Genomic DNA, 15,899 nt, shown 5'->3' with positions numbered 1-15,899 from the left:
CATCAATGTTTCATTCTTCTTCTTCTTCTTCTTCTTCTTCTTCTTCTTATTATTATTATTATTATTATTATTATTATTATTATTATCATTATTATTATCATTATTATTATTACTTTTATTACTTGGGAAAATGTCTAGGCTACCTGTACCAATAACATTATCAATATATAATGCACAATATTGTTCCTATGATGTCATATCCAAATAGGCTTAAAAAAGGCCTGTTCGTTTATCTTAACCCTTCCCACCATCCTTGTAATCTTCTTGTAGTCCCTTACCACAAAATAAAACCTCCATGTGTCCTTCCAACCCAATTTTCCAACAAAATAATGAAAACCCCACAATAGTTCCTCCCTGAAATGTAAACACTTCCACTATATTGTCAATTTTCAGTGTAATGCGAGTTGTGTGCTTGCCTTTTAAGCAAGTAGGCAATAATACTTGTTATTTCACATTATTGAATTCGGAAACTGTGGGAAAAAGCTGCAGTGGGCCAGACAAAGCCAATAAGCATTCTTCAATAGGTTCAACACCACAAACTAAATACAAAATGACAAGAAATCAAGTATCTTAAACACTGATTTGAGGGCCAAATTGCTTTGGTTTCTCTTATTTCAACCAGCCATAAAGAAAGGTGCTTGGGAGGAAGTATTTCTGGGATTTTCTTGTCTTTCTTTCTTCATGTTGCCCAGTTTTCTTCTCCTGACTCCAAACTAATGTTATTTACGATCACATGCAATTAACATTGAACACAGCCTTCACTCTATGAACACTCCTTGAGTAAAGATTTTCTCCTTGTTTAAAGGACTGAGCGTATTTAGTTTATTGTTGTGGCTTTAAGCCCTTCTTTTCAGAGCTGAATCTTTATTACTTTTGCTTTATGGGTCTTCATAAGAGGATATGTTAACTTTTAAACCATAAATCTGTGCCACTGAATAGCAACAGAGTCTGATCCATGCCTCACTCCTGTGTTTTGTTGGGCCCCTTTTTAGCTTTCTCATCCATCCCTTCAAAGGAAAGCAAAACTCAACCCGTTGTTTGCAGATAGTTGAGAAACCGGTAAGGGGAGAGAGAACAACAATAAAACATTCAGGGTGTCAGAGTTACTTCCAGATGCACAGATCAGTGTAAATCTGTCTTTCAGTTATGTTGATAATTTCATAAATAGACAGCAGGAGAGGTTATCTGAGGCAACTAGCTTGTATTCAAATGAAAAAAGGATGTTGACAGATCCAACCAAAGTTAAGTAAAGAAAAACTCAGAGTAATAACAGCTGAATGGCACGAAATTTGTTGATTCATCTTCTTGTTGAGATTTTGATGAGAATATCAATGTCTCCCTCATATCTAGGTCATTGAGAAGCTGGAGCGGACACAGGGTTTGCAAAGCTTCATGTGGAGACAAGGATTTATTCAGAAAAAATTATACTTGGCCTTGAGCTGTGACTTGCTGAAGTCTTTTTTTTCTTTGTCAGCAAATGCAAAAGGCAAAAATAAAAAATAAAAAAAATCCAGCCCTGTATAAAACTGTACAAAAACTCACAGCATTGAAGACTGTATGTTGTATTTTTGTAATAGTTTTAGCATTTGGCTAACTTAATTTCTGTTTCTACTAGTTTTTTAATGCTTAAAAATAATATCATAGTTGTTGTTGTTTTTTTTGTATTCTTTGTATTGATGCAATGTCCAATATTGCATTGGTCTATTAGTGCTTGCGGGAGGCTGTGAGGAATGTTGACCTCCCACAGGGACAGACAGAGTCACTCTGGGTCTTTTGGGTCATGGGCTGAAAGGTTTGGGAACCCCTGGTCTAATGGCCTATTGTGAAATTGCCACTCAACTTTTACATACTGAGCTTGGGTAAGAATAAATCAAAATTCTGTCAAGCAGTTTGATTTTCACCAAAAAGACATAAAGAAAAATTAATATGGGAAGTTTCAAGTCATGACAAAGCAGTATTTTCGTATGCATGGAACTGATCTAATCACTTAAAAGATTGAAAACACTAACAAACATGCTAAAAAGTGATACAGTTTGGTGAATTGGGTATACTTGCAGTGCTTTCAGCAATTTGAGAAAAAAGTTTAGAAGTCTGTCTGTGGTGCAGTACCTAAAAAATGAAACCAACAAAAGTACATATTCTACCCCTCTTCCTGGAGACAATCCACATCTACAGCTCAAAACACAACAGTTAATGTTTGTATTTCCTAACCCACCCTTACTCAAACCCTCACCTCACTAGACAAAGGCTTATCCATCTTCTCAAATCCTTTTTAAAAAAGCTCAGATCTGCTGTTTGATTCTCAAAATGCCAGTCTAGTGTGTTTTATAATTTGCAGACAAAGACGGACCAGCTATTTATCTCTATTTCAGTTTTATTGTGAAGCCAAGCTAGGCTAATGAACTGCTCCTGTGTTTAGAGTGTGGATAATAATGCTGTCTATCTTCTCATCCAGGAATGGACAAAAAAAGTCAATAAGAAGTTCCAGATATATTGTAGCCCATCGAGGCCAATGCTTTTCAAATGTCTAAATAATTGGAAATGTGATCTTCTTAACTTTGATTGTGTGGACTTATTCCCTGGTGGTCTGCAAGCTTACTTAACTGTTGTGGCTATGTGTCTGCCACTTTTTTTTTTTTAAATCTTTGCTATGCTCCTTGCCAAGCTGTATCTCTTTCGACCCAACCAACAGGGTGAGTGTAACCCATGATTTGTGTTGAAGGTTTATCAAAACTTTAAACAAACATTTTAAAAGGGGAGTAAATACAAACACAAATCCACGATTGTTGTCTCTGAAAATCAAAGCATGTGTGTATTTTGTTGGCTGAAACCCTTTTGGGCAGTGAAAGCTTTGACCACACATGACAGCCAGGTTCAAGTCTAGGATGTTGTCAGGAACACCAACACATTTCTGCTATCAGTTATCCATCATTCCACAAGTTAGTCTCACAGAAACTACTCCGCACCCTTAATGGGATCAACTTAAAGGGCGTTGCAGTGAGGGCCAAATATTCCATGAAAAACCTCAGCTCTCCAGTTCCCTGAAAGCTTTCTTGGTTAACAAATGAATCCAAGAGAGGGAGAGGAGATGACACTGCCAAAGACACCCACCACTGGCTTCGTTCTAATATCTGTCAAAATATAAATCAATAAAACCTGAAGACAAATGACTCGGCGTTGGATGTTGCAAAGCCAAGCATCCCTGCTCTGAATCCGGATCGCAGCATCTCATATGAATTTCAATGATTCTTTTGTAAACTTTTTAGATATGCATCACCTCGCTCAGTGTGCGTGTCAGGTTATAAATCAGCAGCCCACACTCCTGATGCAGAGCCCAGTGCTGACTTCAGCACTGTCACACTCAATGGCAACAGGATGAAGGTTATCGACCAGGCTCGTGGACTAAAAAATAATGTAAACTTCCAGAAAGCACCTACCGGTACCATGCATGGCAGAACATCTGTGCAACACATGTGTGATGCGCAAACAAGAGTTGACTTGTGCTCGCACACATCAGCATTATCAGAGGGCACACAGGGGAGTCGATCGATATTTTACCTCTCTAATCTTTCCTCAGCAAACTGCTCTTGTTATGCATAACTCCCCTCTTCCTCTGTGATTTACTTTCAAAACATTACAGTAACTCCAAAAATGTGGTCGTGCATGTTACAAACAGAAAATAGTGAAATCCAGATTGTCCTTCAAAGTAACTGTATTGGAAATGAGATGTGGACATTCCTCTCCTTGTGCATCCTGAGTGTCTATAATGATTGCTCTTTGTGTATCTGTGTAGCTAAGCAGAGGTCTCTTACTAAAACCACTGCTACAATAAAGGGAGAAAGTAATGCCAGTCAGAAATAGCTCAAGCTAAGCATTTCAAACCTCAGCGTAGACCCCTGAGAGGTTGTAGTAGTGCTTCATGCCTTAAGTTGAGACCAAAAAATGCAGTGAATGAATCTAACCAACTGCCGCAGCTTAGAATGAGAATGATGTGATTCTAGGAAAAGTCTAAGAAAAGTTTCCAGTGTTGGCTTGGAGGTGAAAAAAATCGTCACGTCACTGCCCAATACTGTCTTTAAATTTAACTTTTTTTCAATGAGACTGAATGATGGCTTTGCAAGAGTGGCTCAATATCAAGTCTTCAATGGTTTTGGTATTTCAATAAAATTCCAGGAGCATCGCAGAAATATGCTCATGTGGAAGTCCAATTATGATCTCAAAAGCTTGCAATGACAAGTTATTCTTGTACTGGATTAGCATCACTACTCACGATAAAGTTAGCCGCAGCTTACAGTGCAGCCAACTCTAAATTTTTAGGGTAATCTTAAGACTGTCAGTGTTGGATCTGTGTTAGAGTTCAACAAAAAGTGACTACGGGCTATTAAAACTAATCTAGCAACACATAATATACTACATGTGGTAACTCTCCATCCACAATAAGCAATCGTGCAACTATACGAGGTGTCAAGGGAGCAATATATCCTACTGTAACCTTCATACTGTTTGGGTTACATCAATTACCAGTGTGTTTTGCTCTGACATAGGGTTGAATATTGTTCTTGGCCCAGAAGCCAAGAGAGAGAAGAGCAAAAGAGTGAGGAAACCTAATTGTGATGTGCCATAATTTCCCGCTCAGGGCCTCAGGTCAAAGGTGCAGTCGAGGAGTCCATCAGAGATGAAGCGTGCGAAAGTCATCTGTGGGCACTTATTTGTGGTAAGGTGAAAGCAACTTGGTCAGACAGGGAAACTAATCAGATTTCAAAGTAAACACAGTGCTGCCGTCTCCAGAAGGTGAAGTCCAAACATTGTTGCTAATTGCATCTGTCTTCATTTTCCACTACTCACTGTACAACACCACTGACAGAGAAATTTGGATGACAGGAACTGTGTCAAAACCACAGCAAGCACCTTCACCTTACCTCAGTTTTTAGTCCATAACTGTTCATTTTAAGCATTGCCAACTCTGATTGCTTCTGTCAGAAATCAAAATATAATGCCTGTGAAGGTGGAATATTTCTCTTTTTTTTTACAAGCATGGGGAGTGAAAGGGAAAATATATGCTTGTACTGTGTGCCATATGTGGGGGCTTCCAGAGCATGGAAACCTACGTAAGCGCCAGTAAAGTAGCACAGTTTTAGTTTTTAGATGACTGCAATGGATCTCACATATTGTGACATTTCAGTACAAGAAAGTCGCTCCAAGTTAAACAGGCGCCTTGTGTCAAGCTTTTTTCACCACCACCACATCCAGCTGCATCTCAAAATTATGGACAGCTTGTTCACTGAGCACTTTAACCATCATTTCCTGAAATCCCAGGAGTCACAGCTGTTCCACGGTGTTTACTGCAGGTCACTGTTAGGGCCCTGGCCTTCAGTGGCACCTTGGCAGACAGGGGAAAGCCCTCTACTCCAAAGAACAGTGTACAATTGTTTTGATGTGGTTTCTCCGGTATTCTGTGTTCCAGTGAAAACCCAACCACATATCAACTGACTGCCATGTGCAGACTTAAAAATTACAAGTGCACAGATTGCCAAAGCTAAATGTAATCTAAACTGCACACATTTTTGTTTTTCCCCCATAGAGAACAACAACATTTTATTGTGCATTTGCCAATTATCGATGAAGCAAAGCTTCTCAACTGTGTCAGTGTCTGACAATCTCCTTGTTGCCCTTTGAATTAGAACACCAACAAAGTATGCATGACAGTCGGTTTTGTGCAGTATGCAGCAATGGATATGACATCAGATCTCTGAAATGTCTGTGTAAGCAAGTTTGTGCTGTGCCCACATCAACAAGTGTGTAATGTGGTAAGAGAGAAATGTGTAAGCAAGCATACACACAGAGGGGATGAGATTCACAGAGGCTCCTGAGGGAAATCAGGATATACTGGTCAATGTGCTTGGAAAGCACATTTCATATTTTCAGAGGAAGCTGATAGATTCTAGGCTCAGTGGACTGTCCTAACCAATACTTAGAAGGGGATTATATAAAAATGGTAGTGGTGCATGAGAATAGGATCGTCTTGTTTCTCAATGTTTGCTGTCGTCTGTGACTGCCAACCATTTTGTGTACAAGTTCAGGCTGACAGTCAACTTAAATCAAATTGAGTTTGTTCTGAAACCAGACCGTGTTCAATTTGGGTTTGAAAGTCAAGACAGCCTCTTAACTCAGCGTTGAAAAAAAAAAGAAGTTTTTTTATTCAATACATTTGTTCTGTTGATTTTATGAGAGCTTTTAAAATGAGCCATCATTGCACTGTGTTTATAATAGATAATTATTAATGCAGTTTGGAACAGAAATTATTATTATTATCATTATTATTGATATCATTATTATTGATATTATTATTATTATTATTAGTTGATGGTTGTTTTTTGTTGTCGTAATTTTCGTTGGAGTAGAATAAAAGTTGTATCGTGTATTAATCATTTACAATCATAAAACCACGCCCACAACTGGCAAGTTAATGACGTAGGCATGGCGTCTGTTGTCAAAGGAGAAAAAATGGCGTCGGTGTCGGAGATGTACGATGTTGGATGGGAAGGTAAGACAAAAATATGATACTGATGCTGCTGAAGTATCAACAAGACACAACTTTTTCTCAAGCCGTTTGAGTTTCAATTTACGCTGTGTCTTTTGCACGCGCATATCAAAGAGTCCTCACTTTCCTGGACTGAACATTAGTCAGCGTGTCAAACCGTTAGCTAGTGGAAGTTAGCATTGTTAGCTCTTGGTTGGCTGTCGTAGTAGGTATTTCTGCATATTTCATCAATACAAGTGTAAAGACTTCAGTCCTAACTTCAGTTTTGATGTGCTTATTTAACTGGAGATCTTGACACTGTCTGAACGAAGCTGACAAACGGATGTCTAAAGCTTTTTTGGCCATGTATGGCAGGACAAACGTGCCCTTAGCTAACGTTAGCCATCAACGCTATGTCGCATCAGCTTGACGGTGATCCTTTGAATTGAATCCATATAATACCTTTATAACACGACGTTTGTACTGTCACCGCTGTTTTCTGCTCTTCCTTGTGTAATTTTAGTTGAACGAAACTGTGGTATTTGATGTGGTGGTTTGATTATCTATATATACGTAGCAAATTTATTTCAGGTTAATGGTGCCTGAACAGCACTTGTAGTGAAGAAAGTGGACAATGTCAACATTTTTTTAAACAGATGCATCAAGTCTGTGCCTTGGGAAATGTAAATGTGCCACATGCAATCACATCATGACTTCAAAGCTGGACTGTTACATGCGCTGCTGAACTGCACTAACACTCATTTCTCGTCTCCATCTGTCATAGAAATGAGAGACAAGTTGCGGAAATGGAGAGAGGATAACTACCGAAATAGTGAACAAATCGTGGATGTCGGTGAAGAGCTCATCAGTGATCATGCATCTAAACTTGGAGATGACAGTAAGTGCCACGACTACACGTTAGATATGTCCCATCTTATACCCATGTTTCAAGCTGATTTCTTAACACCATGACACCACCATTGAAACATGGAGATTTGTATCAAACTTGCTTTAATAGGATGAGCACTTCTGTGAGAGCTACTAGACAGCTCAACAAAAATCTCACATCACAGATAAAGTGCAGGCTGCAAGATTGTTTTTTAAGATGATGATCTGCTTTTCAGCATCCAAAACCTCTAAATGTCCCTCTGTAGAGTCAGTGAGGCTAATGTTATTGATTGTGGGTTCATCCAAACAACTGTGAAAGATAGGATTGATCTAAGTGGGTGATTTGCTTCCAGTTAGATATTTTTTTCCCCTCGCCTCTCTTTTGTGGTATGTATTTTTCTTTTGGATACATTTCTGAACAGGATCCTCGGTTTCCTGTGATGTGGAAAATGCAGATAGACAGACAGTCAAGGCTGGAAAGACGACATAAGAATTCATCAGACATGTATTTAGGAGATTTTGGGAGGAAAGGTAAAATACTTAACTGAGAGAAACTTGGATATGCAAGAAAGGAAACACGTCTACAGTTTCTTATTCCTTGTTTTGTTTTTCACTGAGCTGTCAGTAGGCAGTGCCAGTAAAAATAAACAGATGGATTATCAGTAAAAGCTGAAAACAATCTTCAAAGACAAAATGTGATTGTAATATTGGAATACACACTGCAAAAACCCCCAAACCAAAATCCAAGCCACACTTACCTGGCAAGTCCTAAAAAATCTCTTATTTTAAGATATTAAAAGTAAAAACAAATTTGTCAATGAGGCCAGAAATATTCGGATGTTTAGTTATCAGGTCGAGGACATTGTTCTTACTTGACAAGCAAATCTTTCTTACCCAATTGGCAGACTGTTCCAAGCACTTTAGGTAGATTTTTTGCCTCCAAATATTTTGAAATGTAATTTTGTCAGGAGTTGTTAGACCATTTGGGCCTATATAAAGTGTAATACTATCATATAATATATAAGTCTAAACAATCTGTTTTTGTAGTGTATTCATTCTGTAACTGTGAGAACCATTGGTGTGTACTCCTCAAGTTCAGTAAGATGTTTGCTTGTATGAGTGCCTAAAATTTGTGCTCATTTAAAGTTAAAGATGATCCTCTTGTGATTGAGTCTCCATATCTGAGATGAAATTGTCAAACGTTTCAATCCTGGTGACATAAACTGTGTATGCTCAAACTGAAACAAATGTGAGGATAAGAGATTGCCTGTTATGTCACAGCTTCAACCTTTTCATTAGGAAATTTGTTGAAAAATAACTGTTGAGCTCGCACAATTCTGCACCAAATCAGGTGTTTGGTTTAAACACTCAAAGTAGACTGTGACGGATTAGGTGTAACATTTTTGATTTATCGTTTTTGATTTTGTTTCTTAAATGCTACATTTTGATGTTTCAAAACCTCTCAACAATAGTTGACTGAACAGCAAAGGAGACTCCAGAGAAAACCTGATCACACAAACAGCTAAAGTATGTCTGATATAGAAAACATCCTGCTGAAAGAAGCCACGGCACATTAAGAATGCTTTTAATGATTTTACTTCTTCCTGTTGACAACCTAACAAAATCTTTACTTTTGATGGAATCAGCAGACATGGAGGAAATGTTTCCAATTCCCTAATATGCTCAGTTTATCAAGGAAGCACAAAACTTGAGATTGCAAATGGATAAATGTGAGCATTTAGATTAAACCATGAATGAAAATGTTACATTCAGTGGGATTTATTACAGAAAAGTAGGGTGCTGTTTAGACTTAACCGTGAATGAAACATGGCTGCTTGTTAGATAGTCAGAAGGTAGTTGGTTGTCTTGAAAGCATAATTAACTTTCACAATTGAACATCCACTTTTTAAGCCGTAAGAATAAATAATATGAAAACTGTACCATAGTGTTTGGATTGATACTTGGTGTCAGTGTGTTTGTACATATAGCCAGGTAATAAGCAGGGAAATCCATACCTAGCTCCGATCGATTTAAAGAAAAGCTGGCAGTCAAATGTATTGTATTTATCCCATCAATTGGTCTGTGTAGCCTCATTGCCATTATGTTTTAATGTTACGGTTGACTGGAAGAAAAAGTAACAGCATAGTTTTTTTTTTAAAGCTCACTTTCACATAAAAAATTTTAGAAGAATATATTGAGCTTGGTAAGAAAAGTGCTCAATAGGCCTGTCATGATAATCAATACATCGATTAACCGAACGATAAATAAAAACGTCCTTGGTAAGTTTGCCAGCCCCGATAAACTGACACTTGCATGCATGTTTGTTTTCCTCCTCTCTTTCGACCAAAGAGGCTGAATGAGAAGATGGCTCACTACGTCTATCTTTCCTATCATCAGGGTGCATAGGTTCTATAGCAGATTTAGCAGATTTATAGCAGAGTGAGCATCTGTCAAAAATGTGATCTTTGGCATCTTTTGCGACGGGGCTGCTCGCGCGTACACACAGAGAGAGCTGAAGCGAGCGTCCTGAGGGGTAAGGAGGAAACACACGCTAATATGAGTGATGACAAGAAAGATACGGTTCTTAAGCCGCCTGCCACAGTCCCAGTGTGGGAATATTTTGTTTATTATCAGAATGAACAAAGTGTGAGCTCATGAACACCAACGAGCTGATATGTCACATTTGTTTGAAAATAGTGGCGACGAAGAAGAAGAAGGGGAGGTGCAGTGGAGCCTTGTTCTTTGACAATCCGCTCTAACTGAGGCTTGTGGTCTGCAAAGTAAATAGAAATAAAAGCGCCAAATGGTGGGCGCTCAAAGACAGCTACATTGCCAAAGAAATGCAGCCCTTCAATGCGGTTGAAAGCCAGAAATGTTAAAAATGTTTGACAGACAGTACAGATTGACTGGGAAAAAGTACATGTTACAAACAATTCAGGAACTGTATAAACTCCCTTTTATTTAGGCTATAGTTTTTATTGTTTTATTGTTTCGTTTTTTCTTTAGAGACAGAGTCTATGTTTTATTGTTTTTGATTAGTATTGATTATTTTCATTGACATGTTTTTTTTTTTCTAAAAGAGAGTCCATTTCATTTTCATTCTATTTTTTTTTTCTCTTTCTTGTTTGTTAAATTTATTTTATTTAAAAGATCCTGACCTTTCAATTACAGCTAAATACTCTTAAGAAATTAAAGTTTCTTGCTTTTGATATGCTGTACTCACTTTATTATCCCATTTATCATAATTACATCTATGAAAAAAAGGAAAAAAAAAAATCAAAATAATATTGACAATAATATCGTTTATCGGCAATAATATTTTGGAAAATTATCGTTTAGCAAAATTTGTTATTGTGACAGGCCCAGTGCTCAATATGCAAATCTTTATAAGAACATATGTACCAGGGCTGAAACTGTCAGACCTACCATGAATTGGTCTTATTAGTAAAACAGGGCAATGTTGGGGCTGCAGGTTAAGCCATTTTGACTCCCAGCTGCCCGGCCACTCTCTGCTCCTCATGTTCCCCGTCTCTCTTCTGCTGTCCTGTCTAATGAAGGCCAAAATGCTCAAACAGTCTAACTTAAAAAGTAAGGGGAAATCTCAAAGGAAACTCGGCAAGCACCACAGGAAAGTGAATGGACAAATCAGAAATTATTTTGTTTATATGACCACACAACCATCATTGGGATCCAGAGGCTGTCATCAACTGGACCACCACATTTAACCATTGAAGCTTTGTTAAACATGTTGACACAGTCACACTACCCGGACTGAGGGATGAGACACAGCTTAACATCTCAAGAAATGCTAGTTCATGGACTTTGGTTTCACTTAAAATTTGAGCAGTGTTTTGACAACATAAGCAGTTTTTATTCTACTAGTGCAGACTTTTACCCATTACACCGTCAAACCCATGACCCTGTATTTTGTCCTCTTTCACAACTCGTCTTTTCTATGCCTCAATTTTACTTTAACAGTGTATCTTCCTGAAAAATATTACACATTATCGCTCATTTAAGATGACTACTGACATTATAAGTTAGTTATTACCAACTTTTCCTGGAGTAATAAATAGGAGGACTGTTAAGCCTTTCACTGGGGTGTTTACAGGAAATGTTCTATATTTATGATTACTTTATTATTGTAATGCTTTCGAGGTTTTATGTTTCCATGTTTTTTATACAAGCAGCCTCTCTTCAATGTATTCCATTTATAGCGTAGTAAGTGCAGCGTTACATAATGAGAGGGATAAAAGAATTCTTTGAATGAAATCCTGAGCTTTTGAATCACTTGGTAAAAGGTTTGAGTTAAAACCACATGTGCAGCTGTTGGGGACACACTCTTAAGTCTGCATGTCAACTGTACGGATCAATACATCATTTTTCTATGTTACAGCAGACAGTTAAATGGAAAGGGCGTTAACACAGTCTTCTTTGTCTGTGTCTCTTCTGCCCAGTATGGATAATTTATGAGCAGGTGATGATCGCAGCGCTGGACTGCAGTCGGGATGACTTGGCTCTGGTACGTTTTACCGTTCTTCCTCACACACCCAGGAGCTTCAAAGGCCATCCTTCACTCGCTCCGCCATTCCCACTTTGCTTCACCTCCTTTGCCAAATGTGAAAATCTGATTTTTATTTGGCCAAATGTTATAACTCCGTCTGTACTGTGGAAAAACAATTTGCTGAGAGTTGGATGTAGTCGGTGTAGAAAACGAGTGGAGAGGCATGCTTCAAGTAGCTGAACTTGGCCTACAGTTACGGAGTTCAACAGCTTTTTTCCTCAGGGTTTATTTGCCATGCTTAAACTTCATTTGGTGTTTCTGAGTTCATGTTGAAATTACATGCTCTGAAATGGTCAAATGTGCGATGGATGAATAAGTTAAAAAGAAAAAAAATGTGGCAACTAAAAAGTCCATCTTTAATCAGTATGGATGAAATGACTCGCTTGGCAATAAGAGTGACTCATTGATTACAGAAGAGGCAGACCTCAGTCATTACAATTAGTTGTCTGTTGGCTATCCTCTCAGTCCTGCTGCCAGAGGTTTTTTTTTTTTTTTTAAATCTAGTAGGACTAGACTCCTGCTGATGGATAATGCTAACGGTATGAACCACACTGAAGACTTCTTGTCTCACTCACAGTGGTCTTTACCTTTTCTCTTACTTTATGATCAAAGAAATACCAGCTCTGTTTTGTGTAGAAAGCATCTTCACAGCAACCTGTGATGAAATCTTCAATCATCTTTATATCCCTTCATAGAAATCCTTATAAACTGGATTGCAAGCACTATAAAAAGTCAGTAAATCAGTCAGAGCTGAGGAGCTGAAACAGGTCAAATCTGAAATTTGGTAACTGTGTGTTTATATTGGTAGACTCTACGTTAAGTTACAGCCAACTATAATTGGTCTCTCTCCTCTCCCCACATCCTTGCAGACCTGTCTACAGGAACTGAGGAGGCAGTTTCCAGATAGCCACAGAGTGAAGCGCTTAACAGGCATGAGGCTGGAAGCTTTGGAAAGGTAAGCACCAGGTACCAGAAGTCACAGAGGCAGGAAAATGCACAAGCAGCTCAGCCTCACTGTCCGATCCCGTGCTCACTTTGTGGTAGGGGTTAAAAAGTGTTAACACACCCCAAGCGAAATAGTGTCTGGTGCGTAAGTACAGCTTGTGTGTGGGGTAGATTGTGTTTATGGTCACCCAGAATTCTTTGAGGGAGGAGGGGAACAGGGAGAGGAAAAGTTCAGGGCTGGGTAGCCTGTAGCCCTTTAGCCAGAGTTAAGGATTCCCAGGGAGGAAGCGGTCAGAGCCCACTGTTATTCTGGGGGTCCCTCAAACTTTTCTGGATTTAATTCCTCCCTTGTTTCCTTATTTCTGTTCCTCCTCATCTCTGTCTTTCTTCTTTCTTGGCCCTCACTATTTTTCATGCTTTCTTTTCCATGGCACAGAGACCAAAACAGGAGTGGGATAATGCCTCAGCAGTCAGCACTGTAAATATTGACATGTCACCACATTGTCAGCTTTGTCTTCCCACCTCTCAACCTGCAGTTGATTAAAAACAGCTAGAAGAAAGCAAGAAAGACAAACAAAGAGGAGTTTATTCTGTACTAAACTGAGATAAGAGTAGTTAAATATGTTTACTAACTCACTCATGTCCCACAGCCGGGTAACAATCACTGGTTTATCAGTTATGTCAGAGTTTATGTGATAATGAGAGTGATTGCTCGGCTCTGTCAGATTAAATAAACAACACACAGGATCTAATTTGCAACAGACAGCTACACTTGAGTGAAGCAGCTTCAAACAGCTAGGCCCTTCCCATCAACACGCACACACACACGCGCGCACACACACTCACACAGCTCTTAAATAAATAAAGCAAATCAAAGTGGCTCGTGAGTGCTCGCCTGGTGCCATCTGAAATCTCCCCCAAAGTGTGGCTGAGTAATAAAGTGAATGTGAGGGAAGAAGCAGCGCTGGAAGTGGGGCTTCTCATTGCTAATGGGAACCAGAGTTGCTTCTGTCTTTTGCAGACTGTGGGCAGGACACTTTCTGATCACTGATCCCCGCCTCTAGCTGCTCAGACGTCGGTGTTGCAGTTTCTCTTCATTGAGAAAGAAAAAGAAGTTCTGAAATCATCCTTCAGCGCATGATTTGACGTGACAAGTGAAGTGCACATGCCTCCATTCCCAGATTTCTTTACCGGATGATTTGATATTTACAGCTCATAAATTTCCCCTTTAAACAGAATCATGTGGGCACAGCCCAGCAGTTTGAGGCGCGCCATGCTGGATATTGTTGCTTATCAGGTTCATATGTCTGTATTGCGGTATAATGTATGAGCCAAGAGACAGACACCGAACCAACATTTTAGCTGCAGAATTGGACAGATGTTAAAGCAGCAATTTAATTTTGTTTAAAGGTGAATCAAACTGGATACAATCAAATGAAAATACAGTCTTCAAAACAGTGGGCTTTGTTTGTATTGATTTCATGAGTCATTGTGAGGTGATTTAAGTCTCCCAATGTCTGCTGTGTTAGCAGTAACCTTGACTTAAACGAGTGTTTATTTCTTCCCTCAGATCACCGCTGATTTCTGTACAGCTTCACTGTAATCACAGGAACCTGCCACGCTCTATACACAAACTTGATTACCTTGAACTTTGTTTGATTTCCTCACCACCTAATTTCACTGACCTGGGACTGGGATTGGTTAAAAAACAAATTTCATTCTCCTCTTTCCAAAGGTACGACGAGGCCAACAAGCACTACGATGCCATTCTTCAGGACGACCCCACCAATACGGTAAGACCGAGGAGCGGTGAAAGAGAGGGGAAAGCCCCTTTGCTTAGCAGACTGCTTTGCTTCACTTTGTGGTCTTAGTGTTTCGCAGGGCTCTAAATCTGCTGAGGCACTTTGGTGTTAGCACTGTGAGTTTGCTAAGTCAAACTCCCTTTGGCCTCTCTGACCTTAACCACAGTGCTGATCAGCCTATCACCCGCACAACTGAAAGGAGGGAAGGGGGCTGGGCGGGTTGGGACTGATTCATGGTCTCAGTCAGTGGCAGGCATGTTTGATGGAGGTAAGGCGTAAATAAAGGTCTGGCCTTTGAAGAGAGTGATTTACCGGACCTTTTAGGCCCTCACCCTCAAGGGACGGAGCTGTGCTCCTGTCCCACCTTCTTCTTTGCTGTCCTCTGACTTCAGGTGTAAAAACTGCTGCATGCTATGCTGATGCTGCAGTCGAATGTTTTGTGAGTAATTTCTGGAACTCTGTCTGCTGTCCTCTCTTTATCCTCAGTTCACTGTTCATCCCTGCAAAATGACTTGCAGAAGAATGTCAAGCTAGTGTTCTGCCAATCCCCACCACCAACCCAAAACATAATGTACCTGCTGTTAATTGTTTCCATAAGGACATGCAGCCATTCAAGGAAATAAATCTTCTTAAGGGGTTTCAAAAGAAACCATGACCTTATTTATTTTGGCTGTTCCTTCACCCCTCGCCCCAAAGATGTTCAACAACTTTCTGGGCCGAGCGTACATATGGATTGCTTTAGATGGACTAAACAGTTTGTTTTATTGCTGCAGACACAGCACAGTTTGATACATAGCCAAGACTGCTCGCTGTTGTTTATCTCTCTTCAACCGTCACTGTGACACCATGTGTGTAAGGAAGTGAGGTTTAAAAACTTGGTGCTCCAGTGTAGCAAAAAGCAGCCTTTATTTGATATTGTTAATCAGAGCCCAACCAAAATGAGCATGAAGAGATACTGCACAGCTTCAATTTGTCTCCTATTTTTGTCACTTTTTCTGCATCCTTCTGTCATTATCAGTACTTTTTTTAACCAACTCATTTTGATTTTTTTTAAGTCCAGTGGCACATATGTCTGCCAACAGCAGCAGAAAAACTTGTGTTAAAGTCAACACTCCTTATATGTGCAGAAGACTCCATTCATGCCATGTCTGATGAGTAAATAACACTGGGATGATTACAG

At 39.3% G+C, this 15,899-nt stretch overlaps 1 protein-coding gene across 1 annotated transcript in view; it reads left to right on the top strand.

The window, feature by feature from the left end:
* The first annotated feature begins 6,467 nt into the window (after positions 1–6,467).
* emc2 (ER membrane protein complex subunit 2) overlaps positions 6,468–15,899 on the top strand; it is a 30,808-nt gene continuing 21,376 nt past the window's right edge. The window contains exons 1-5 of the mRNA XM_074684074.1: positions 6,468–6,544; positions 7,305–7,418; positions 11,866–11,930; positions 12,842–12,927; positions 14,653–14,710. Of these exons, the coding sequence (XP_074540175.1) occupies positions 6,478–6,544; positions 7,305–7,418; positions 11,866–11,930; positions 12,842–12,927; positions 14,653–14,710 (390 nt within the window). The 5' untranslated portion in view covers positions 6,468–6,477. The remainder of the gene's footprint in view (positions 6,545–7,304; positions 7,419–11,865; positions 11,931–12,841; positions 12,928–14,652; positions 14,711–15,899) is intronic.

This window comes from Halichoeres trimaculatus, unplaced genomic scaffold (assembly GCF_033239565.1).
Source record: "Halichoeres trimaculatus isolate MK-OKI-2021-1 unplaced genomic scaffold, fHalTri1.1 fHalTri1_scaffold_12, whole genome shotgun sequence".
Taxonomy (NCBI): domain Eukaryota; kingdom Metazoa; phylum Chordata; class Actinopteri; order Labriformes; family Labridae; genus Halichoeres; species Halichoeres trimaculatus.
Note: the sequence above shows the minus strand (reverse complement) of the source record. Positions and strands in the feature narration are given on the sequence as shown.